The sequence below is a fragment of the Schistocerca piceifrons genome, chromosome 9, assembly GCF_021461385.2.
Source record: "Schistocerca piceifrons isolate TAMUIC-IGC-003096 chromosome 9, iqSchPice1.1, whole genome shotgun sequence".
Classification (NCBI taxonomy): domain Eukaryota; kingdom Metazoa; phylum Arthropoda; class Insecta; order Orthoptera; family Acrididae; genus Schistocerca; species Schistocerca piceifrons.
This window is the reverse complement of record NC_060146.1, coordinates 221,299,400-221,326,696: the sequence shown is the minus strand read 5'-3', so window position 1 is coordinate 221,326,696 and position 27,297 is coordinate 221,299,400. Positions and strand designations below refer to the sequence as shown.

General features: G+C 44.7%; 1 protein-coding gene across 1 annotated transcript in view; it reads left to right on the top strand.

The window, feature by feature from the left end:
• LOC124716881 (G-protein coupled receptor moody-like) overlaps positions 1 to 27,297 on the top strand; it is a 193,940-nt gene that overhangs the window by 58,741 nt on the left and 107,902 nt on the right. The window contains exon 3 of the mRNA XM_047243433.1: positions 6,696 to 6,978. Coding sequence (XP_047099389.1) covers positions 6,696 to 6,978 — 283 coding nt within the window. The remainder of the gene's footprint in view (positions 1 to 6,695; positions 6,979 to 27,297) is intronic.

Sequence of the window (27,297 nt, the reverse complement as noted above, 5' to 3'; positions counted from 1 at the left end):
GGCACTCCCTGTGATATCACATAGTAGTTGATAACACCGCATGCTGGAATTCATGCTTATGAGTTAGCAGTCAATAACTCAGTAGGCAGTTCAGTTGAAGAGGAATGGACATCTGTAAAAAGGGCAGTCACAAAAGTTGGAAAGAAAAACATAGCTGCAAGGAAGGTAAACTGCGAGGAAACCATGGTTAGCAGAAGAAATATTTGAGTTGATCGTTGAAAGAAGGAATTACAAAACTGCTCAGGGAAGTTCAGAAATACAGAAATAAAAGCCGCCGGGGAATAAAATAAACAGGGGGAGCAGGGAAGCTAAGACGCAATGGCTGCATATAAAATGTGAAGAAATCGAAAGAGAAACTAATGTCGGAAGCACTGACCCAGCGTATAGAGAAGTCAAAACAACCTTCGGTGAAATAAAAAGCAACGGTGGTAATATTAAGAGGGCAATGGGTATTTCGCTGTTAAATGCGAAGGAGAGAGTCGATAGGTGGAAAGAGTACATTGAAGGCCTGTATAAGGGGAAAGATTGTCTGATGTATTGAAGAAGAAATAGGAATCGATAGGGTAGAGACAGGGGATCCAGTAAAAGAGCATTGGAAGACTTAAGATCAAATAAGGAATAAGGGATAGACAACATTTCAGCAGAATTTCTAAAACCGCTGGGGAAGTGGTAACAAAACGACTATTCACGTTGGTGTGTAGAATAAACGAGTCTGGTGATCTACAATCTGGCTCTCGGAAAAACACCACCATACATTTTCGAAGATTTCACGAGGTGACAAGTACGACAACCATCGCACAATCAGCTGAACAGTTCATGCGTCCAAGTTACTGACAAGAATAGTATACAGAAGAATTGATAGCAAAATTGTGGATCCGTTAGGTGACGATCAGTTTGGATTCAGGAAAGGTACCAGAGAAGCAGTTCTGACGTCTCAGTTGATAACGGAAGCAAGACTGAAGAAAAATCAAGGTACGTCTATAGGATTTGTCGACCTGGAAAAAGAGTTCGACAATGTAAAGTGGTGTAAGATGACCGAAATTCCGAGAAAAATAGGGGTAAGCTACAGGAAAAGACGGGCGATATACAGTGTGTACAAGAACAAAGAGTGAACACTAAGAACAGAAGACCAAGAAAGAAGTACACGGATCAAAATTTGTGTAAGACAGGGACGTATTCTTTCGCCCATACTGTTTAATCTACACATCTAAGAAGCAATGACGGAAATAAAGAAAAGGTTCAGGAGTGGGCCAAATTTCAAGGTCAAAAGAATATCAGTGATAAGATTCACTGATGACGTTGCTATCCGCAGTGAAACTGAAGAAGGAATTATAGAATCTGCTGAATGGAATGAGCAACCTAATGAAAAAGGGATATGGAATGAGAGCAAATCGAAGCAAGACGGAATTCATGAGAAGTAGCAGCAAGGAGAACAGGATTGGTGATCACGACGTAGATGAAGTCAAGGATTTCTGCTACCTTGGCAGCTAAATATCCTATGACGGGCGGGGCAAGGACGACATCAGAAGCAGACTAACACTGGCTAAAAGGGCATTCCTGGCCAAGAGAATTCTACTAGTATGAAACATAGAGCTTAATTTCAGTAAGAAATTTTTGAGAATGATCGTTAGCAGCACAGCATTGTATGGTAGTGAAACATGAATTGTAGGAAATCCAGAACAGAAGAGAATAGAAGCATTTCAGATGTGATGTTACAGAAGAATGTTGAAAATTAGGTGGATTGATAAGGTAAGGAATGAGAAGTTTCTCCACAAAATCGGCGAGAAAAGGAATATATGATAAACACCGATAAGAAGAAGGGACAAGACGATGGGACATGTGTTAAAACATTGTAGCACAGGTATCTATCTGTAGAAGATAAAAACTGTAGCAGAAGATAGATTTTAATACATCAAGCAAGTAATTGAGAATGTCGGTTGCAAGTACTACTCTGAGATGGAAAGTTTGGGACTATAGAGGAATTCCTGACAGGCCGTATCAAACCGTTCGGAAGCTTGGTGATAAAAAAAATTGTACCGAAGTGTTGTGGCGTAGCTATGTGACCAGTGCCAAATCGCCCCAACACGACGACGCCAATGTAGTGTACGGAACAGCTACACAAGGAGCAGGTCAGGTTAAGAACCATCTATCAGAACACTCATCCCTGTAATATGTAACACAAAGAAGTTTGACACAGACTTTCACAAGACATCCGGAATATGGTCGACGGTGACGCTTACTGGAAGTCCCGTTGTAGGTTCGCTGAAGACTGCCCCATAGGCCCGTCGGGGTCGGCTCTAATATTACGCGTAGTGTGTGTATCGCTCCGTGGGCTGCGACGACGAGCTGCTCGCTAATTGGTTCACCGGGGAAGATGATGTCATCAGACGTTTGATTGGCTTCTGAAGCGGGAGTGAGTGAAGAGTGGACGCGCCTGAGAGGTAGGCCGTCGGGGACACAGTGGTGTGCGGCGGGCTGCCGTTCGGCAGGTGCCGTCCGCCAAGAGAAGTACTTCAATACAACAGACAAAATGTCCGATACTCTCATATTACCCTACATAAAAAAAACTAATAAAAAAAGGGCCGTCTCCATAGTGAATCTGACCACGGTATTCCAACGGAAGTATTTGCTATCAAAGTGTGCGCGGAGGATAGTCTGCCCAGGTGGTGGTCACTTAGTAATTAAGAGCAATGAACAAGCTGATAAGCTGGTCAGGACAGGCGCGAAGACTTCATTTATTGGACCGGTACCTGCCTAACCATCCCTCAGGCGGTGGCAAAATCAGAGCTACGTAGCTGGATCAGGAAGCCGCACGTAGAATACTGGACCAAGTTAAGAAAAACATCGCAAGCTAATGACGCCAAAGACTTGTTTCAAGAGATGTTCTGAAATCCTGGGCTCGAACAGGAGGCAGATCAAACTCGCGTTACGACTAAAGACTGGTCATGCGAACTTTATGAAACATCTAGACACGACAGGTAGAGTGAAAGAAACCCCTAAGTGTAGACTGTTTGGCGAGAGGGATGAAACCGCGTCTCATTTAATCTGCCAATGCGAAGTGTTGGAGATCAAAAGACCCAGAATATTCGGATCCTTAATTCCTGAACGAACGGTTTTTAATAAAGAACTAATAAGGGGTCCCCTATAACTTTCTAAGGGTACCGGCTGGCTCTACAAAAATGACAGGGAGAGGAACCGCACAACACACCCAGTCAGTTGTAGCCTAAGTCGACTATTGTTCTGGCTCCCTGCACTAATCAATCCATCAGTCAGTTAATATCCTACACCGCACGATGTAAGCGAGTGACGTAAACCTGTTACAGAATGGCGGTGTTATTCCGATAGACTCGTATGAAAGGAATGACTGTGGCAACTTCGTGACTGGTCGCCGGTCACCATAGCTTTCCTGAGCACGTCTATCAGTGACCGAGTTTGTAATTTACAAAGGTATCAACTTTGCACTTGACATCAGTTCCGTCCTATGTAGATGAAGTACAGGACAAACATTTCTTGTACGTCGCATGTTGTGTTATTACAGGTTTAGGCACCTGATGCACACAAATGATATATGACAGAAAGAAGAAGCACAAGAAATATGATCTACCATAAATCTTTTGTTGTACTACAACTTTCAATCTTTAGGAAATGCAGGAGCATAACTTTTCAGTAGGTTTACGATCAATGTACTCCATTAATCCTTTACTGTGACACGTCTCAGTGCAACTAAATTACGTTCCACCAGATGATGGTGGTGATAGTAAAATAGTCGCTGAATAAAATGATATCAGGGTTGGAGAAAAATACGGAAACTCCGCGAGGAATCGATGCTTGCCGAAGCTAACCAAGCCTGCATGTTGTACTGTTGTGTTCGTCCTCGAATGGCTCCTGCCCAGTGTTCTCAACACGTTACACATGTCACTTTTGGTCACAACAGTGTTCTGTATAGTTGTAGGTGCATCGTGTCGGAGCTAAGCGCATTTGAACGTGACCGAGTTGTTGGTGCTCTTATGGTCGATGCTTTCCTAACTGAGGTAGCCCAAGATCGTCGTTTCAAGAATCGCCGATCGAATATTTTTACCGCAACAGAAAAACGGGCCGCCGAACCCATAAAGTCTGGAGTGTGGAGTAATGGAAGAACGTCGTCTGGTCGGATGAGTCTAGTTTCCAACTTCCGACCGAGTTTACGTCCCAAGAGTGAAACATGGCGGGGATTTGGACAGCCATATAGTGGTACTCCATGGGCTCCGTGTATACTCTGAAGGATGGCATTACTGCCAGGGATTATGAGACCAATTCAGCTGATGATGCCCATCGCATGGTACAGTATTTGTTGCCCAGTGGCGATGCTGTGTTTCAAGGTGACAGGCCCCTGTTTACACAGGTAGCGTCGTCGAGGATTGCTTTTGTGAGGACGAGGAGGAGTTGTCGCGTCTTCCTTGGCCACCAGACCCAAAAATGGTTCAAATGGCTTTGAGCACTATGGGACTCAACTGCTGTGGTCATAAATCCCCTAGAACTTAGAACTACTTAACCTAACTAACCTAAGGACATCACAAACATCCATGCCCGAGGCAGGATTCGAACCTGCGACCGTAGCGGTCGCGCGGTTCCAGACTGTAGCGCCTTTAACCGCTCGGCCACTCCGGCCGGCCACCAGACCCGCCAGATCTGAATATTACTGAGGCTTTGTCATCTGCTTTGGAGAGGAGGGTGCGAGATCGCCGTCCACCCTACCTCAACTTGCCACTATTTTACAGGAAGGTTGCTATAAGATTACTTTAAAAACCACACAGGGCCATTCTGGACCTGCCGAAGGCTGTTTCGAATCCCAACGGGTTTCCTGCACCCTATTAGGCATGGCAATGTGTTGTCTCTGGTGTGTCCATATTTTTGTCCAATTCGTGTATGTTGCAGTTTCCCGGCTGTCATGTGGCCCTTTCTATACAGAAAAAATTATATTAATATTTGTACAAAATTGTACATCACCTGAAACACTATATTTTCGTAGAGGCAGTGTCAGATGAAGTGCAGCAGTAGGGTAGTGAATGAATGTCACAACAATCTTTGCCCTTCTACAGCGACTGTAGATGAACTGCATGATGTCAGTCCATCAGGCAACGTCCAACTCCGCATCATCAATTTAGCACTTTCAATTCACTGTAGAGTTGTTTTCTAGACACCGTTTGAGGTTTGCCTTTCTGTGTTTTCCTGGTAAGAAGTAAAACGCAGTATGGAGCCCTGTAATCTCCCCTTCCTCCCTTCTTCCGTCTATTGTCCACATTAAACAATGTCCAGTCCAAATAATTAATAAGAGAAGCCTTTTCTGAAGATTTGAGAGGAGCGAAGGTTACAATAAACCTTCAAGTTTACTTAGCTTGTCATGTTGAGACGACTCCAGTTCTTTTTGTCTAGGGGTCTGATTCTTGAAACTGACAATCTCACATCAGGTCCTGACGGTTAGTTTGAACTAAATTTGAAGACTGTTGTTGTAGCATTTTCTACATAAATATATTTTGTCACATTTTGATACATCATGCAGTATTTTGATTTTTCACATTAACAAAGCCGAAACTACATTGCTCGCACAAAAATACCTCCGATCACGTCAGACGCAATCTTACGACTCCCACACTCTGCGGCTATACAATATTCCAAAGGATTTACAATTTTTCCATTTTCTACTAGTATCTGTTATGGTATTAATTTCGATGTTTATTTAATAGACGAGTCCAGAAATCAACGCAGTAAACGTTATAGAACTGCGTAATTAATAATATAAATTTTAAGTGTGCCAATACTTCGTTATTTGAAAAGTTTCTGAAAAATACTTTTAACTGTACATTCTGAGCTAGTACTTATCGATTATAACCTAGACTAAAGTGTTATAGAAAGTAATTTCTTTTTATAAATTTTAGCTTGAAATATAACATATTGTTTCTAGAATGAATTTTCCACTCTACAGTGGAGTGTGCGCTGATATGAAACTTCCTGGCAGATTAAAACTGTGTGCCGGACCGAGACTCGACTCGGGACCTTTGCCTTTCGCGGGCAAGTGTTCTGCCGACTGAGCTACGCAACCACGACTCACGCCCCGTCCTCACAGCTTTCTCTCCTGCGAACCTTGCAGAACTAGCACTCCTGAAAGAAAGGTTCGCGGGAGAGCTTCTGTAAAGTTTGGAAGGTAGGAGACGAGGTACTGGCAGAAGTAAAGCTGTGAGGACGGGGCGTGATTCTTGCTTGGGTAGCTCAGTTGGTAGAGCAATTGCCCGCGAAAGGTAAAGGTCCCGAGTTCGAGTCTCGGTCCGGCACACAGTTTTAATCTGCCAGGAAGTTTCATGACATATTGTGTATGAAATTATATGAAAGTTTTCAGGAAACCATTTGAGACAATACTGACCTGCCCAAAATTCGAAAAAAAATTCTGGTATCGACAACTACTGTTGAGGAGCAGTAATGCTAGAGGAGGATGTGCCGTTACAGCACGGACGGCCTCCGTGGCAGTGCCAGTCTGCTTTTACGTCCTCCTCGCACTGTCGATCACTGAGCACACTGTTCTGCTCCAGTTCTTTCGTAAAAGTTACATTAGCATGGAAAGAACACCCAGCTCCGCATCATCAATTGAGGATTTTCAATCCAGTTTAGAGTTATCTTCTAGACACAGTTTGACGATTACCTTTCTGTGTTTCCCCGCACAGAACGCAGTCCGGACCTGATTTTCTTTTTCCGCGCGTGCCGGCAGGTGCGGAACGCGACGGCGGTGTTCATCATCAACCTGTCGGTGTCGGACCTGTCCTTCTGCTGCTTCAACCTGCCGCTGGCCGCGTCGCTGTTCGCGCAGCGCGCCTGGACCCACGGCGACCTCCTCTGCCGGCTCTTCCCGCTCTTCCGCTACGCCCTCATGGCCGTCTCGCTCTTCACCGTGCTCGCCATCACCATCAACCGATACGTCATGATCGGACACCCCAGGCTCTACCCGAGGTGAGTACACAGAGACGTTCCGCATCCAGCACCTGTGGAAAACTCTGTATGACCATCTTTCCAGAGCTGGTAGCGGGACTAGGCTGTTCGACACAGGATGTCAAACACCTTTCAGGCGTCTACTTCCCAAACTTATTTTATTTGGCTACCAGTTTCGGCTGTTTACTACACTATCTTCTGGCACCTGACCGACGTGTAGGAAGATTCCATCTCGCTTCTGATGCAGTGGCCAGCAGTACTGGTATTAGTAGATTTCTATTTCCTCAGGGATCACTTCAGGTTGAAGTGATCTCTTTCTCTCGCATTGCCTCTTTCTCTCTCCCACGATCATTGTCGTTCTCTCTCTCTCTCTCTCTCTCTCTCTCTCTCTCTCTCTCTCTCTCTCTCTCTCTCTCTCTCTCCCTCTCTCCCCCTCCCCCCCTCCCCCTCTCCCTCCCCCACTGTCGTTCAGGACAAAAAAAACGCTACTATGTTCGCATGACAAAATTTTCGGTGAGAATTGCGGAATGAGCATTGAGGGAGCTGATTGCCCATTTCTCTGTCAGAGTCTTTCAACGAAGAACGTATCCGCCTTTTTTGTGCCCCGACTAGAGCATTTTTCAGCTGCTTCCCTTCCTTTCCCCTCTTACAGCAAGGTGTGCTTCTTATATAAAACTTATTCTGCAGATCAGTAAAGTTTTGACAGTGTACTTACATATTTCGACACATTTACGAACTTCGACACTTACCAACAACACTTAACACAACACAACATTAACACAAAATCCTGTCCCATTCAACGCAAGCTCACTGCGCACTACTTCACATAAAAGTGCGCAACAATTTTAGGCTTCACGTACAGTATACCAAAAAATGAAGTCTCTGATTAGCAAGTGCAAAGAATTTCGTATGACAAAATTATTTTTTGTAAGGCGCTTACGCCGCTACGTGGCATCATTGAATGATGTCCAGGTGAAGGTGGTCTGTATACGCATAAAGTGCCAATTATAACGAGACTGCGCGTTATAAAGTTTTATTGGTGAAAAAATGGCAAACGCAGTTCGGTGACCCACAACACTGGCCATTTGTTCACTGCTCCAGTTAAAACTACATTTACGCCTCAGGTGGATATGAACTGTATACTTTACGTGCATAAGAAAGGTAATTTTCAACCGCTGGATCTCGGCAACGGACAAAGATATCCAGAAAACTTCCAAGGTTCCCCGAGAACATCTTCTTAAGAACATTCGGTGCAAATTTCGACGGTCTGCCACGAAGAGATATTACAGAATTTACCATTTCTACAAACTGGTACCAAAGACTCACGGTCACACGGGAATTTCTTATGAACCACCCACGAACAAATGGTGCTTGTATAAGTCGTACAGAGCCCACCGTAGACCACACCTCATGCAAAACAACCACCCGATTTGCTCAATTTGCCTGGGGTAGATGAAAGGCTAAATGTTTAGATTTTGACCCTCTTCTATAGGATAGCTACATCATGCCCATTCTACCGACTGGTATGCTAATTCTCGCTAGACGAACGGCTATCAAAAACACTTGAGCCCTTTACTCTGCGATCAATAGACCGCCAGATACGATGATTTCAAAAATCGCATTTTCTCACCGGCCTTTTTGGAAGATATTGGTACGGCACACTTGTCATGCGCCGACACACAAGAGGCTTTTTTCTACTCGGTAGGTTGAGAACAATGCCCCACCAAGAGTAAGTCTTGAAGTCATCGTTGGACCTTAGCTGTGTTCATCCACTGAATTCAGAGCGTTTTGTTACGAGTGCCCCATTGTCCGTCGTACTCCGAGCTGTGTGAAGGTGCAGTATGGCGGTAGCTGTGTTATTCAGTATTACGAATTTGTTTTAAGATTTGACGAGTATCTGTAGTGTTCAGGACGGTCATCCACATCTCAGACTGACAGAAACACTGAGCGAATGATTTGCGATGATCATCGTGTCGCAATTGACATTACTTCCATGAGTTAAATATCAGCCGTGCTTCAGTATTTGCAGTCACCCACAAACCTTTGAACCATCGCAAAATTTGTGCCCGTTGGATGTAACCTATAGTCAACAACAAACGGGAACTTACGGATCAGTTGAAATCTCATTTAAGCCCTATTGAAGAGAATGAATAAGATTTTTTTCAGTCACATATAAACTGTATACTGATGATCATCCTCACATCAATCCCACTTGAAACGCTTCCTCCTATCTCAGAAAAGACTTCTTAACAATTAAATTCTTACCGAGTGCTAACTTCTCTGTAACGCTCTTCTTCCTGTAGATAGTCCCCATTTCATATCTTTCCAATTTCGGCTACGATCATTAATTTTGCTGTTCAAATTGCAAGTCATCGCCTACTCCTACTTCCACATTGTTTACTTTAATTCCCTCATTAACTCGTGACTTAATTCGGCTATTGTTAGTTACACTTGATCTTATTACCTCCTTCCATAGATACTCCCTTCACGACGGCCGGGGTCGCCGAGCGGTTCTAGGCGCTATAGTCTGGAACCGCTACGATCGAATGTTCGAATCCTGCCTCGGGCATGGATGTGTGTGATGTCCTTAGGTTTGTTAGGTTTAAGCAGTTCTAAGTTCTAGGGGACTGATGACCTCAGAAGTTAAGTCCCATAGTCCTCAGAGCCATTTGAACAATTCCCTTCACCTAATTATCCAAGTGGATAGCCATCATTAATAGCATTACAACCTCAAATGCAAATCAAGCTTTCTGGCAAAGCAATACTTGCGCTCTCTCTCTCTCTCTCGTGTGTGTGTGTGTGTGTGTGTGTGTGTGTGTGTGTGTGTGTGTGTGTGTGTGTGTGTGTGTGTGTGTGTGTGTGTGTGTGTGTGTGTGTGTGGGTGTGTGGGTGTGTGGGTGGGTGGGTGGGTGGGTGGGTGGGTGGGTGGGTGGGTGGGGGTGGAGGGTTGGATTTGAACCCCGAACCTCTGGCATTCGCGGACGAGTGCTCTACCGATTGACCTATCCAGGCACGAATCATGACCCACCCTTACAGGTTTACTTCCGCCATCCACCTTCCAAATTTCATACAAGTCCTCCCGCGTACTTAGCCACAACCTAGAGGATTCTGTCCAGAATGAATTTTCGCTCTGCAGCGGAGTGTGCGCTGATGTGAAAGTTCCTGCTAGATTGAAACTGTGTGTCAGACAAGGATTCGAACTTTCGCGTGCAAAAGCTCTACTAATGGCCCGCGATGAACTTAGTTTTAATCTGCCTGCAAGTTTCAAATCGGTATACACTCCGTTGTAGATTGAAAATTCATTTTGTATTCTTTCTGTCTGATCTTCGATTCGTTTTCTAAACTTCTCGTGGATATCGTATACTGCGTGTTCTATATGCAAAATGATTGACATGGGGGTGGGCTTACAACCCTGTCAGACTCGCTTCTCAACTATGGCCTTCCTTTTACGTCCTGTCTGCAACGCCTTGCGTTCTCCTCCCAAACTGATCTTCCCCCACGTCGGCTGTTATCAGTAGTTTCCATTCTTCTATAGACAATTGGTGTCGGGACTTTGCGACTATGACTTACTAAACTGATGATTTGTTAATATTCACACCTCTTGGCACCTGCCTCCTTTAGTATTGGGATTATTACGTTTCTCATTTCATCTGATGGTTTTGTGGTCATGCCACCCGCTCGGACATTGACGAGTGAACCAGCAAACTCTAGCAGCGGAGTCCTCGGCAGCAAAAGTAGCGACCTCTGGCAGCGAACGCCTCTACTACAGATAGCTGACAACTAGAGACCTCTACCAGCGGAGTGGTGAACAGCAACAGGGCTGCGAAACTTCAGCGACTTAACGTTAGTTTATATGCATCCTAGTTTCACAGCTTATTAGTTACTACGTGTTTGCATATTCCGCATGTTACAAAATAACTCTCTGCTCACAAGACGTAATGCAAATTTTATCTCTAGTGACTTTAACGCACACGAGGCGTTATATTAAAAATTATTTCCGCTTAAATTAATATTAAAAAACTCAATTTCATACTCGGTTTCAACCATTTAAAATTGAAGTGTGATACTGTATTTGATAGCAGCAGTTTATTTTTTATTCATTCCAAGTATATTGGTGATTTTAATCTGCGCTGTAGAGGGCGACGGGCTTTTTTTACATTAATCAGTACCAAAATAACTGCAGTGCATTTTGGGATCAAGATTTTTTTAAGTAAATAACTTTTTCGCATGCAACATCAGTAGTGGAACCTTAATGGACTTGTCATTTTCTTCAAATTCGCTTATTGTAGATCAGTGTACGGCTCGCAGGGATACTTGAAATATTTTCCATCCTCGGTTAAGACTGCGACAGACTGTTTCATTAAGCGCAATTTTACGTGCGGACGTGGAAACACAATTTTTTTTCGTGTCCACGAGAGAAGAGCCAAAGAACTTGTCATAGTAGTTACGATATTCACTAACCAGTGGAGCCAGTGTCAACAAAACAGTAGCTATGCGAAATATATGACTCAGTTGCTGAAATCGCCGAGAAATTCATGTATTATAAATACTGAGTTGTAATAGTAAAAAAAGGGTGAAACGAGATTAGCATTCAACACATTAATAACCACTATAATAAGCTACTTAGTTGTCAAGAGAGCTCGTTTTAATGTTATGTTATGCATTTCGTTTTGCCACACAGATAATTTAAGACAAAAAACTGCTTATTCGGTTTCGAAAATCTTTGCAGTACAGTATATGAAATACGTGTTGGTAAAATCGATGATATATTCAATAACAACAGTGTAAATTATGTAATATGTCTCTTTTTTTTCTTCTTTTTTTTTTACAACCATTCGAATAAGCCATTTCCATTTTTTCTGTAATTTTATTTCATTGTTGTAATCCTACAGGTATTATATAGTGCGACCGATTCTGAGTGTCGTTTTAAGGGAAAAGTATGCTGTAAATATACGTTTTGCGTTCTAGTGGTTTTATAAATTTAAATCTTCAGTTGCAGATGTAAATGAAAAAATAAAACGTATAAAAATGATCGCTGTTAGCAGCAGCATAATCAGGCTGTGCTTTGCAGTTTGCTGGCGTGGTCCACGTGGGATCCGAAGCACGGACCCCACGGGGGTTCCCGGCATGCTCCACATGCCAGGGGAGAGGTGGAGGCTAGGGCCAGGGAGTCTGAAAATTCCAGCGCCGGCCGGGGATTGAACCCCGGCCCGGCTGGGGCGAATAGCCCCAGCCGAGGCGCTGGAACGTTCCAGACTGTAACCGCTAGACCACCGAGGACCCCGGCCGTGTGTGGCTCTGGCAGTCCGCCACTTCCTGCTGTGTCTGTCTGTGTTTACACCGGGCACAGGCCGGGTCTGGCCGGCTGGACTGCGGGTAGACGTGACGTGTTCACCTCCGTGTGTCGGCCGAGTAGTCGTCAGGTCCACGACTCGCTTACCTGCCTGTAGTTTCATTTGATCGAATTCGTGGATTGTGGTAGTAACTGCTTTTTAATTATTAAAGGCTCTGGACTGCTCTTACTCAATTTTCAGTGGTTTCTGATTTGGCTGTCTTTGAAAGAATGTCGGTAAGATTTTAGGATTCTAAAAAAGTAGGCATTGGACTTACGGTATAAAATTAGGTTTGCTGCAAATAAACTCATGTATGCGTTTGAGTCCTTCCGATAAGGCTGCTTCCAGGCGAGAGACAGACAGACACAGACAGACAGATATTACTGTTGTTTAATTTTTCATTGCTCGTCTTCTGTCAGTGACAAATGATGACATGGAAGCAGAGATGTATTTGTTCAAGTGAGCGCTTAGTCGATTTGTAGAAGGCAGAACAAATACTGTGTTAATAGGAAACGTTTTCCTGGTGCAATGCGAAAATATTCTTTATGCGGGCTCCACCCGGCTTTTGACTTGTTTGGTCACCTCCAGGTGACAACTGAATGTCGGAGGCACAGATAAAACGACGTGCGACTTACAGTTGATGTTGAGATGTAGAATGTTTACAACGGAAATCTTGATATTTAAGTAAAAACGGAAAAAAGCTGTGATTGCGTATTGTTACCTCATGTATGTGTGCATAACTGTATCTTAAATCAACACAGGGGGGAAAATTACATTATTAAATGAAGTTTCAGTTACGCAGCTATTAAATTAAATTAATAAGTTCAGTTTCATTTTACATCACTTGGCTTTAATAACAATGTATGTGTAAAAGTTCAGTATTGTTATTCCTCAGTTAAGATTCATGAACGTGAGAAACTTTGGATCTTGCTGAGATTGGGTGCCTCGATGACGCAGATAGTCGTACCGTAGATGCAACCACAGCAGAGGGGTGTGAATCTGTGGGGCGGCCAGACAAACGCGTGGTTCCTGAAGAAGGGAAGCAGCCTTTTCGGTAGGTGCAGGGGCGACAGTCTGGATGATTGGCTTACATGGCCTTGTAACACCAGCCAACGTGGCCTGGTACCGCGAACACCTAAAAGCAATCCGAAACTACAGCCTTTATTTTTTTTTTCCCCTCGAGCGCATTTACCTTCCCTGTGTAACAGTTGCGGTCACTCCTCAGGCAACAACACAACTTACCGAGACTCACTACGTGTGTTACCTCATTTCTATTATTTTGAAAATGCGCAGTAGCTATCAGGTACATGAGCCTCAAAGATGCTGTGATACATATACAGCGCTTCTAGAAAAAAGAAACTTTGTATGTTACTTCTAAATTTGATGCAAGCAAGCGCTTTAGTATAAACGTAGGGCATTTGAGAAGACGAGAGCGAAGTAAAAGACATTTATAAATTTAAAACATAACTCACTCATATCACAAAACTGCGTAGAAATAAACGTTATTTAAGGAAGCCTGTAAAAGGATATTTCTGCTGTCATTACTACATGCTTTAAAGATATCCAATATTGTCGAATCAGTAACTTGATCTGCAGACAGGTGGTAGAGCTGTATCTGTTGTGTAGTATGGAAAACACCTTGCAGGTGTTGATTTTGGAAGGAGTATGAGGCAGCTTAGTCTCTTCATTGACAATATGGTCACGGCAATTATTCTCTCTCTCTCTCTCTCTCTCTCTCTCTCTCTGTGTGTGTGTGTGTGTGTGTGTGTGTGTGTGTGTGTGTGTGTGTGTGTGCGTGCGTGCGCATTCTACTAGATTGACATTTGTTCAGTGAGGTGTTTTTCTTTTTGCTAGATGTTTATGAATATTTACCTTTTCGAGCTGCGAGGCTACCTGTAGTCATTTTCGCAATTAGAATAGTAAGGCGGCTCTTACAGACGAGGGTTGAAATTGTTGGTATATCATAGTTTTCCTTAACAACGGAGCCTTACAGTAGCAGAGTATTGTCGTCGGGTACAGCACGACTGCGGCAGTGGCCAAGTGATAGGCAGTCACATACAGTATGCGTCGTATATTTCGTTGATTTGAAAATGTTTAAATTTGGCAACGTAGGCTCTGCCGGAGTAATAATGGTCGAGTAGTAGATGTGGTGAATGCTCGGAATAACGACCGTGTTTCGCACAATAAATATGAAGTAAAAGCGACGACTAACGCCTATTATCCCCGTAAAAGGAAAACAAACACCTCCTCAACTCCTTCGTGATCTTCGCTCTCGCCCAGGAGACTCTGGGAAGTATAAATTCTTAAGGCATCAACGTGCACTGCGCAGTTAATATCACAACAAATATTCCGGACAATCGTTCCACAAAAGTTCCATTATAAGTAGAGTTCGTAGCGCAGTTTTTTTTTTTCGTTTGCTATAGTTAGAAAGTGACAGTTTTCTGATTTTTCCCCCTTTTACTTGTACTGTTAAACCTCGCTTCTTTCCGAATTTCATAATTCTAGGTCAACCGGAAGTACCCTATAGATTTTGATGACTGACTATGTGAGTATCAAACTATGTGACACAAAATGTTGTAACTTTAGACAGAACTGACTTAGCTCATATTCGTTACATCACCAAGTGTTATAGACCTCAGTATGCGACATAAATTTCGAATTGATACGTCTGCCCGTTCCAGACAAAAAGGGGTCGTAACAGTCTGACACACACACACACACACACACACACACACACACACACACACACACACACACACGAAGTGGCCCTATATAAGAGTTCCGTTTTCATCGATTGACGTAAGGAACCCGAATACTAAAATAACCAAATACATAATTAGTTCATATCATTTGTCTTACAGATATTCATGATATTTAATAAATATAAGTACAGCAGTATTATTATTATTATTATTATTATTATTATTATTATTCCCTTTTAAGAGACCGATTGAACTTGAGTAGTCATTATTTCTTCTTCTTTCTTCCCAAATTCTCTTCATACGTTCACTGTGTTCTCTCTGGCGCTCTTCTGACCATCTTTTTCCCGTTCTGTTCTCCGTGTGTGTTTCTGTATGATGTTTCTAAACTGTTCTCTGTTTTTTATGTTGTCTTTTGTGATCCCCAGTTCTTTGATGTCCTCTTCTGTTTCAGGGATCCACTTTGTCTTGTTTTTTGCTATCTCAAAGATTTGCCTTGTGAGCCTCCTGTTATTCATCCTGCTGATATGTGCATAAAATATCATCCTTCTCTTTCTAATGGTGTCTGTTATTGTTTTCATGTCTTTGTAAATCTCCCTAGTTCGCCTCTTCAGCTGGCCGCTGTGACGAGGCAGTTCTAGGCGCTTCAATCCGGAACCGCGCTGCTGCTGCTACAGTCGTAGGTTCGAATCCTGCCTCGGGTAGGTACTGGGAGATGAAGAAACTTGCACAGGATAGAGTAGCATGGAGAGCTGCATCAAACCAGTCTCAGGACTGAAGACCGCAACAACAACAACAACATACTTCGGTACCCTGAAGTGATGGATAATCGCCCTGCGTTGCAAGAAAATGTGCAGAATACGAAGAAGTGGAGGTATTTGTGGAGTAACGAGCATTCCATCGTCTCTAACGTTATTACAGCGTGTGTTAAGGAGGCGATACAAAACGAACTGTTGGCTAATATCACTAGTCCCAATCAAAGGGCTGCAGTTTATACAAACGTGTAGACAGTTTCGCAGAATCGGTCATTCGACAAACGATGGAGGACGTTTACATAAACCAAGAAATAGTGCCGATATTACGGAAATTACGTGAAACCAAAAATCCATTTTCCTTGGCAGAAAGATGTTTTACACAAGACACGGCGTGAAATGGGATTTACCTGGATCTGTAAGTAAACCAAAGATTATGCTAGAGAGAACGGATATAATTGACAGGCGATGTAAATAACTGATCCAAGTGAGGAAATTAAGGGAGGTAGGCAGAAAATTCCTTTATATTGATGAAACTTCGATGGACAACATTACTTACAGAAAATGTTGGCAGGGCCCTGCGTTGATGGTATTATGGATAATGTTAGCGGAAGCTATAGGATTTTAGTGGTCAATATTGTTTTTACCCAACGCACAGTTCATTTATAAAACAGGATGTGCAACATAAGATTACCATGCGCAAATGAACTACAGAAAAGGTTCTAGTTGGACATCGACTGAAGTAATTCCGAATCAGGCACCGAACTGTGTTATTGTTATGGACAAGGCTTCATATTACAAGCAGCGTAAGAAAGCTCCAACTAGGTCCTCCAATAAAAGGTAAATAATTGAATGGTTATTAAAAAATAAAGCGGAAGCTGATTTGTCAATGATAAAAACGAAATTTTTTGATTTAATTAAACAACATAAGCCGGAAGGCAAAGTATTTGAAATTAATAAAATACTTGACGCTCATGGACGCATTGTGTCTGCGACTTCCACATACAACTGTGACTTAAATCCAATTGAAATGGCGTGGGCAAAACTAAAAAATTTCGTCAAAGGAAGAAATATTCTTGGAGATACTTGCATGACAAGGTTGCTGCAGTTGGTGAAAGAAGTTGTGTAGCAATTTTCTGAGCTACCATTTTTTTTATTCGAAACTAAATTCTGCAGTAACCGAGGAAGAGCATACACAAACACTTGTCTCAAATGATACAGGTTTTGAAACGATAATCCGGCCGTTGTGGCCGTGCGGTTCTAGGCGCTTCAGTCTGGAACCGCGTGACCGCTACGGTCGAATCCTGCCTTGGGCATGGGTGTTGTGTGATGTCCTTAGGTTAGTTAGGTTTAAGTAGTTCAAAGTTCTAGGGGACTGATGACCACAGATGTTAAGTCCCATAGTGCTCAGAGCCATTTTTTTTTGAAACGATAAGATGACTGGTGTGCATACTGTCCCCACATGGAGAAACTTGAAAGACAGTACTGGATTAAGGATGGGACGCCATAGTTATTAATTTACAAAGTGACGACGACGATAATGAAAGGAAGACGGGGCGAGACCACGGTACTTCCGTCATTCGCAGACAAATGCTCTCCGACTAACATATCCAGGCACGAAACGTGGCCCACCCTCACATATTTACTACCGCCATCTACCTTCCAACCTTCACACAAGCTCTGCCGCATACCTGGCGTGATTAACCCTTTTGGTAGACATCCACAGCCTGCGGGCAGTCCTTCTGAGTCGTTATGCTAGCCATCTGTCTTCCATGCCTGCTAATCCAGCCCATGACCTTTTTTTCGACGCCTCCTTTGATGTAGGGTATGCAGGCCGCTCCTCCTCCCTACTACCCCCGGGAGTCCGCTTCCGTCAACTGCTCCATTCTCTTTCCTTCCGCTTTCCTAAAACCTTCTTGACAACTTGGGGTACAGCACCGCCTCGGCTCCGTCCCCGGATCTACTTGCTCCGTGACCTTTGTCAATTTCCCAAGGATGGTACCCCTACACTTGTTTATCGTCGGGCATTTGCTGCTCTATGTGCACAAATAACGGACACCACATTTATTTACACCGACGGCTCGAAAACATCGTTAGGTGTAGGGAGTGCCTATATTGTTGGCGACACCCCAAATCACTTTCGGCTTCCCGACCAGTGTTCGGTTTATACTGCGGAGCTTTACGCTGTTCTCCAGGCTGTCCACTACATCCGCTGCCATCAGCGGATACAGTACGTAATCTGCTCAGATTCTCTCAGCTCTCTCCTAAGTCTCCAAGCTCTTTACCCTGTGCACCCTCTGGTCCACCGGATTCAGGACTGTCTGCGCTTGCTCCACCTGGGGGGCGTCTCAGTGGCGTTCCTCTGGCTCCCGGGACACGCTGGTATCTGTGGAAATAAGCCGGCCGATATTGCAGCCAAGGCTGCAGTCTCTGTTCCTCGGCCAGCTATTCAGTCGCTTCCCTTCACCGATCTACGGAGCGGTTTATGTCGCAAAGTTGCTCAATTATGGCATGCACATTGATCAACACTTCCCCATAATAAATTGCGGGAAGTGAAAGCCCTTCCTTGCGCTTGGACCTCTTCCTCCCGAACGCGTCGTCGGGAGGAGGTAATTTTAGTTAGACTCCGGATAGGGCACTGTCTTTTTAGCCATCGACATCTTTTAAGCGGCGATCCTCCCCCACTCTGTCCCCACTGCTCTCAGCTGTGGACGATAAGACACCTTTTAATTGAATGCCCCTATTTTAATCCGTTACGCTCCCGTCTACAGCTGCCGCCTGATCTATCGTCGATTTTAGCAGATGACACGCGCTCAGCCGACCGCGTTCTCCAGTTTATTAGTGACAGTGAAATGACGTCAGTCATTTGAAGCTTTTTTTTTTTTTGGGACAACCAACCCCTTTCTGTAGTGGATTTTTAAGCATTCCTTCTGCTTTTAGTTTCTCCAATTTTATGACTTTGTTCCCATTGCTGCTGGTTTTAAATTTCGGTTTTTTACTGTTTCCTAAGTCACGGGCTGGGCGCTAATGACCATAGAAGTTTTGCGCCCTAAAACCAAAAAACAAAAAAATCCACAGCCTGAAAGTGTGTGTGTGTGTGTGTGTGTGTGTGTGTGTGTGTGTGTGTGTGTGTGTGTGCGCGCGCGCGCGTGCAAAAGGTCTACCAATGGCCCACGATGAACTTAGTTTTAATCTGCCTGGAAATTCAAATCAGTGCATAGTCCGTTGCAGATTGAAAATCCATTTTCTGAACAGTTCGTATTCTTTCTGTCTCATCTTCGATTCGTTTTGTAAATTACTAGAGGATATCGTATACTGCGTGTTCTACACACAATGTGATTAACATGGGCGTGGGCTACAACCGTGACGCACTCCCTTCTCAACTGTGGCCTCCCTTTTATGTCGGGTTTGCAGTGCTTTGCGTGTTCCTTCCAAACATCTTCCCCAGGTTGGCTGTTACCTGTAGTTCCATTTCTCTACAGATAATTCGTGTCAGTAATGATTTCGTAATATTCACCCCACTGTTGGCATTTGCCTTCTTTAGTATGGGGACTATTACGTTTCTCGCATGGTCTGAAGGTTCTGTGGTCATGTCACACGCTCAGACAATGAGGAGTGAAGCAGCATAGATGTCGCCAGCGGAACTAGCGCCATCTGGCAGGGGGGCAGCTGACTGGATAAGGGACCAGTAGAGACCTCTACCAGCGGAGTGGTGAACAACAGTAGACTGCGAACGTTGAGGGACTACACGTTAGTTCACACCATTATTACAAAAGAAATTCCATCATCGTTTCGCTGTTAATCAGTTGCCACATTTTTGTGTATTTCACGTCATAGTGGCTAATATTCTTACCAACAACTGCTAACTGTTTGTTACATATTTGAAATACATGGCTCAATCACTAAAATCGCTCAGAAATTCGGGAATTTTAAATACTGAGTGGTCATTGTAAAAAGAAATGGTTCAAACCATATTTTCGCCTTAATAGGTTACAACACATGAAAAGCCAGTAGGATAAGCTACTTAGTTGTTAAAAGAGCTTGTTTTCATCCTTGGCGTACGTTATATATCATGCATTTCGTTCTGCCACAACGATGATTTAAGCAAAAAATACGATGTATTCGGTTTTTTTTTTAATTTATCCAGTACAGTATATGAAATATGTCTTAGTACAATCAATGAAAAAATAAGTTTTTGATATATTCGGTATTAAATGTAAAAAGTGTCAAATAGTTTTTTGTTACATTGGCAACCAGCACAGTAAAGATCATACGAATAAGGAATTTCTTCTTTTTTCTCTTCCTTCTCCTTTGTACGTTTTTACATTGTTGTACTCCTAGAGATATTATATAGTAAAATTAGTTTTGAGAGAGTTATTTTAAGAGAAAAGTATGCTGAAAATACATGTGAATTGTTGTACATACTTTTATAATTTCTTTTTCCTTGAGATATCTCACAAAACGAAATGCACGATATTTCAAATCTTTAATTGCAGCTGTAAAGTACATAAAGAACATATTTTAAGCAAAAAGAAAAAATTAAATTTATTATAGTCATCACTGCTAGCTACAGCATAATCAGGCTGTGTTTTGTAGTTTGCTGGTGTGGTCCACGTGGGATCCGAAGCCCGGACCCCACGGGGGTTCCCGGCATGCTCCACATGCCAGGGGAGAGGTGGAGGCTAGGGTCAGGGAGTCTGAAAATTCCAGCGCCGGCCGGGGATTGAACCCCGGCCCGGCTGGGGCGAATAGCCCCAGCCGAGGCGCTGGAACGTTCCAGACTGTAACCGCTTTTTTTTTTTTTTTTTTTTTTTTTTTTTTTTTTTTCTGGGAACAGGAAGTCAGGGTAAACAAACAATCTTTATTCGTACAATTGTGCTGTCCTAGGGATAAGTAAAGTATCGAGACAGCAAAGACAATTTGAAAACCATAAAATCAACGCAAAGGCCGCCCTCTTTTTTTTTTTTTTGTAACAGGAATAAAGTAAATGACAATCCTAGTCACGGGCGGGAGTGAAAATGAAGTTATCATCTGCATCAAAATCCCTGCAGCACGCGGTGTCGCATCATAAACCTGGCAGAAAGCCATATAATCTTGACCATTTCTGCCAGTGTCTCTAGTCGTTCTGCTGCAGGAGTCTTCCCAGTTCTGGGACACCCCAGCTGTCGGGCGGATTGTGAAAAACACTTCCTAAAAAATTGGAAAAGTAAGTCCTGTATTTCGTATGACTCCGTATGAGCTCGTGTTGTTCTTGTAAATACAACCAATAATCCATCACGGACTTAATATCGTACGAATACAAATATTTCGCCGCATGTCCAGCGATCCAATTGACCGCATACGTCTTTTGATTCGGAAAAAAGGTCTTGTCCGGTAGAAAAAGTACATCCGATGTGATTTCTGTGTAGTTAGTGCGCCGAAGGAAGGCCAATATTCGACGCGTCAGCATCCAGACGTCCCTCGCTGCGCCACACACTAAACCATGTTCTTCCGTGGCTAACAGTCCACAGTTGGTGCAAAGAGGAGAATCGACCATATGAATTGTATGTAATCGACTCCTGGTCACAAATTTACGGTTTATAAGAATATACCACATCGATCTCGCTGCTGTTGACAGTAATGGAGTATGCACTGCACACCAAATGTGGTTCCACGTTCTCGACGGGTATTTGAATTCCATTATGTTGCGGCCATGGTGATCCATCAAGCATCTATAGATCTCCCGAGTCGTGGGTATTCTCGTTGAAGGGACTTTCAGACGAACATAACTGTAATCAACAAGAAATGAGGCAATGTGTGCAAGAGAAGGCGAAATATTGCCCACCGCAATAGGGGGTTCGTACGAAGGCGGAACAAGTGCTTCTATCAGAGCTGACGTTATGGTATGCTTTCTTTGTTGCCAATTTCGTATCATTGCTCGCATGTAAAGCGCCAGAGCTTTGTTTCGCACGTTTGTGAGGTTGAGGCCACCGTTCCGGAACTGTAGCGTTAACGTATCATATTTGATCTTAAATAACATCCCAGTACTAACATAGTAACCAAAGGCAGCCATGAGGCGGTCGGCGATACCCTTCGGTATTGGTAGGATCTGCGCTAAATGGGGCATTCGTGACGCTATGTGAACGTTGGTGTATGCCACACGTTGGATCATGTCAAAGGCTCTCAGTGAGTTGTTGCGTATCGTCAGACGAACATTCTGCAGAAGCCGCCGAGAACTCGCCGCCGCTGACCGCCGTAGTGAACGGGTAAATGTAATCCCCAGACATCTCAGCGATTCCACCGTCTGGAACGGTCCCGGTACGTCTACCAGACCCCGTCCAATGTGCATAATTTTGGATTTCGTCATGTTAACGACACTGCCTGCCGCCGTCCCGTAAGAGTCTAGATGTTCAACAGCCTGACGAACTTCATGTCCTGATCTGACAAGAAGGATCAGGTCGTCCGCATATGCGCGACAAATGAAAGAGTTCTCATTAAGGGCTATCCCAGTAAGTGAGCGCCTCATAACACACATCAGCGGCTCAAGCGCTATCGCAAACAGCATCATGGAGAGTGGGCACCCTTGTCGGACTGAGCTGTTAATAGGAATCGAGCCCGCTTCCCGACCGTTTACAATCACCTTCGATGTAGCCCCTCGTATTAGCCTCATAACGATGGAGATGAAAACCGGAGGAATCGCCATTCGACTCATGACTGACACCAAGAAGTCATGGTCTATCCTGTCGAACGCACGATCGAAGTCCACAGATATCATCGCTGCTCGCATTTTACACGTTTCCGCAAGGGCGATAACGTCACGGTATTCACTTAACGCCGAGGAGATGTTGCTTCGCACCCCTAGGCAAGCCTGATCAGGGGATATTGTCCTGGAAATCACCAGCTTGAGACGAGACGCTAGTAGTCGTGCAAAGATTTTATAGTCGGTGTTTAGCATAGTGAGAGGCCGATATTGATTAACACTACGACTCTCCGCCATCTTCGGGATAGGAAGAAGAAAGCCCGTCATAAAATCCGACGGTAGGCGCATGTCCGGACGCATCGCCTCATTGTACATCGACACCAACTGTGGCATCATCATGTCCACGAATTCTCGATAAAACTCTAGCGTAATCCCATCTGGTCCTGGTGATTTATGGGCCGCTCCTTTTGTGAGTGCCACCTTTATATCGTCTTCTGTGAGTGGCTCCATAAGCGCTGCCTTATCCGTCTCTGTCAGTGTCGTTTGCAGATGTTGCAGTATCTCTTCCCCCACCAGACGGTCCGTCGGTGTACCGGCATAGAGGTGGCGGAAATGCTCTAAAAATTCATTTGCAATGTCCTGTTGTGTTGTCAGTTGACGGCCATCTAAACCGTGGAGCTCTGTTACCAATGCCCGGCGGTAACGTTTATGTTCCCGCGACACATGGTGCATCGAGGTACGTTCCCCAGTGATGGTATCGAGACATCTTGCCCGTATTGGGATGCCACCCAGTCGTCGTCGCGTGATCGATAGGATTCGTGCCTTGACACGATGAACTTCCGCATGATGTTCTGCAGACGGCACCTGGAAGGACAGCTCACGAAGCATGGTGTAATAATAATCAAGAGTGTCTCGTTGCCATCTCGTCTTATCCCGACCATACTGTATGAGAGCTCTTCTTAATGCCGGCTTAGTACACTCGAGCCACCATTGAAGCACGGAGGTATATGTTGGTAGACGGCGTTGACATGTGGTCCATACCTCCTCGACTCTCCGACGACATTCGGGGTCCGCCAAAAGTGACGAATTGAGCTTCCATGTCCCGCGGCTTCTCCACACACTTTGCCTAGGGAGTGATATGGTACAAATGTAGGCCAGATGATCAGTAAATGCCGCAGGCCATCGTTCCGCGTCGACCACCTTATCCTGTAGGCCAACCGAAACATATATTCGATCGAGTCTGCTCGCCGAGTGACTGGTATAAAAAGTATATCCCTCACGGTTCCTATGAATCATGTCCCAGGTGTCGCTTAACTCCAGATCCCGGCATAGCACATGCAATTCACGACAGGTATTGTAATGTGGAGTCTGGTCTTTTTGCGCTAAAACACAATTGAAGTCACCACCTATAATGAAATGATCGAATCTGCCGGTAAATAAGGGCACAATCTCTTCCGAATAATATCTAGCACGCGCCCGTCTGTTGTCTGTGCCGGAAGGGGCATAAACATTGAGAATGCGAATTCCATTAACAGTTATCGCCAGTCCTCGTGCCGAAGGTAGATAAGCCAGGTCTCGGACCGGAATCCCGTCCCGGACCAATATCGCCGTTCCACTGTCGTTGTTCGAGTGCGGCGAGGTGTAGGAGATGTATCCATGGACTTCCTGGAACTCAGGAATGTAAATTTCCTGCACCATAAGTATATCCACATCCGACGCGTATATCATGTCCCTAAACAACTGCTGTTTCACGGGCGATCTAATGGTATTTACATTCACTGTCCCTATTCTGTATGCCTGGGGTCGAGTAGCTGTCATCTCCACATGATGTTAAAATGACAAAGTTTCACCGTATCGATAGTCCCTTTGCACATCCGCAGAGGGTCGCCCGACGGACGTGTCCCTGCGGCATTAGGTTTCTTGAGATGCGGACGGATGCGAGTCCCCACCAGTAGAATGGTCCACATCGGTGATTTCGTCGTCCTGTTCATACCAGCTGATACTATTGGGGTGCTCCAAATTTTCCTGTGCGGCATTGATGTGTGACATCTGTTGTTCTTTCGCAGCATTAGACTCCACCGCAGAAGGGGTAGCAGGCCCCGGAGCGGATGCGTCTTCCGAGCGACATGACATCTTTTCACTGTCCGAATTCATATGGTCTGCGACATCCGAAGCTTGTGGTTCCAAGTCAGACAGTTCCATAGTGTTAGACTCATCTGGGCTTCCAAGAAGAGAAGGGAGCGTCTCCGCAGAGTTTAGTCGGCGCTTCTTGCGGCGCTTTGGCGAGCGTTGTTTGCGGGCCCTAACCTCGGCCTCTGGTGTTGGCAAATCTTGCATCACCTGCGCTCTCGCCGCCGCTACAACGCCCTGGGGCCGTTCCACTTCAGCTTCCATGCCTGTTGTGATGCTCTCATCCTCTTTCTGCACCACCTGTAATGTCTGGCACTGAGGGTTGGTGGGAGCTGTTCCTTCTTCAGTGGGGTCCGAAGGCGCCTCAATCAACTGCGGCGTCGGTTCAATAGTGCGCTCCGACCTCGGCGTCGCCTCCCCGCGAAGCGCCGCCACGTAAGTCATCGGCAGTGACGTTGGTGTAGTCGGATTCTGAAGGTCTCCGCTGGGGAGTTGCACGAGTCTCCTCTGCATACACGCAGATCGAAGATGTCCTTCACCACCACACCCGGAGCATGTCCGGGGCTGTCCATCATAGATGACAATAGCTCGACAGCCGCCGATGTTGATGTACGATGGCACATGTTTCGTAAGTGCAATTCGCACCTGTCGGACACCATTGAGCACTGGATACGTGCTAAAACTTGTCCAACGTTCGGCCGTATGACTGATAACTCTGCCATATGGCTGGAGCGATTCAGTGACCAAGGATTCTGGTAACTCGAATGGCAGCTCAAAGACTCGAATCGTACGCACGCCCAGGCCCGAATGAGCGACTAACACTTCGCCAATGTGACCATCGGAGTGTCGGAACTGGAATCCTCGTTTGGCAGCTTCAATGATCTTATCGCATGCTGCGTCGTCAATCATCTTTACGTAAAGAGTGCTGCTCACGATCGATAAATGAATTCCAATAACCTCAGTGTAATTAAGTTGCACTTCGTCCCTCAAGAAACGTTCGATTTCGAATGCCTTCGGTCGTGCATACTCGTTACAGAACGTGAACTGTATCGTGGTTTTTCGGAAATTGTGTGCCATTGCGTTCGATTCAAACAATAACACACGCGAGTGACGACGGTGTAAACACCGCTTCTTCCGCGAACGGTCGCAGCCGGGACGTAAACAAGTCCGAGCTGCTCCGCGGCTAAAGGCGGACTGTGCTCCACATGCCAGGGGAGAGGTGGAGGCTAGGGTCAGGGAGTCTGAAAATTCCAGCGCCGGCCGGGGATTGAACCCCGGCCCGGCTGGGGCGAATAGCCCCAGCCGAGGCGCTGGAACGTTCCAGACTGTAACCGCTAGACCACCGAGGACCCCGGCCGTGTGTGGCTCCGGCAGTCCGACACTTCCTGCTGTGTCTGTCACTGTCTCTGTGTTTACACCGGGCCTGGCCGGCTGGACTGTGGGTAGACGGGTTGGTTGTGTTTACCTCCGTGTGTCGGCCGAGCACTCGTCAGGTCCACGACACACTGGCCAGACTGTAGTTTCGTTTGATCGAACTCGTCATTTGTGTGGCAGTAACTGCTTTTTAATTATTAAAAGTTGTGTGTTGCTCTTAGTTTCCAGTGACTGCTGATTTGGCTGTCCCTGAAAGTATGTCGATACGATTTTAGGATTCTAAAAAATGAAGGTAATTAGAATCATGGTGTGAAATTAGCGTTATTTTCAGCAAACTCCCGTATGTGTGCGACTGTGCTCATGACCTGAGTCCTTCCGATAGGGCTGCTAGCAGACAAAAGAGAGAGACCGAACACTGTTCTTTTATTTTTGATTGCTCATCTTTTGTCGATAACAAATGTCATGGCATCAGTGACTTGTTTGTTCAAGTGAGAGCTCAGTTGGTTTGCGGAGGACATGAAAAATTGCGTTATATAGGAAACGCTTTCCTGATGTTCTGCAAAATATTATTTATTTGGTTACGAACCGGCTTTTGACCTTTTAGCCACCGCAGTGACAACTGAATGTCGCAAGCACAGGTAAAATGACGTGAGAGACTAACTCACATTATTGATACTGAAAATACATAAAATGTTAAGGTCTTGAGTGTTGACATTTCATTAAAAACGGAAGAATATTGTAAGTGTTTATCGTTATATTTGTATAACTGAATTGACAGTGAGGAAAAATGTCATTCTCAATTACAATTTGAGTTATGCAAGTATTATACTACGGTTGTAAATTCAGTTCCTTTAGATAATGATGTGCACATGAAATTTCAGTTTTTCATTTTTTATTTAAATGTAATGATTTCTGTGTGACATCAGAATACGACTAAATTTGGACCTAGACGAGATAGGGTGGCTTGTGCGCCTCGGCAACAGATAGGTTGGTATCTGTGGAGACGGCAGACAAACGTGTGGTTCCCGAAGAGGGGCAGCAGCCATTTCATTAGTTGGCAGTGGCAACAGTCTGATCTGGCCTTGTAATATTGGCCAGTTTCCCCGATGACTGCATCCTCTTTCACTCTTTCGACTGTTAGAGCTAGACTCTGTCTCTGCCTTGGTGGTGGTGTATCTAGTTCACAATGTCCACATGCACATTCTCTGGGGCAACTTCACAAATTATCGAGACGCACCACGCGCATTGACTCACATTAAATCCAACATGCACAGTAGCTACAAGGTACATGAGCGTCAAAGATTCTGTGATACAGATACACCGCTTGTAGAAATAGAGACAGGTTTTACTGCTAAATTAAATACAAGCAAGCA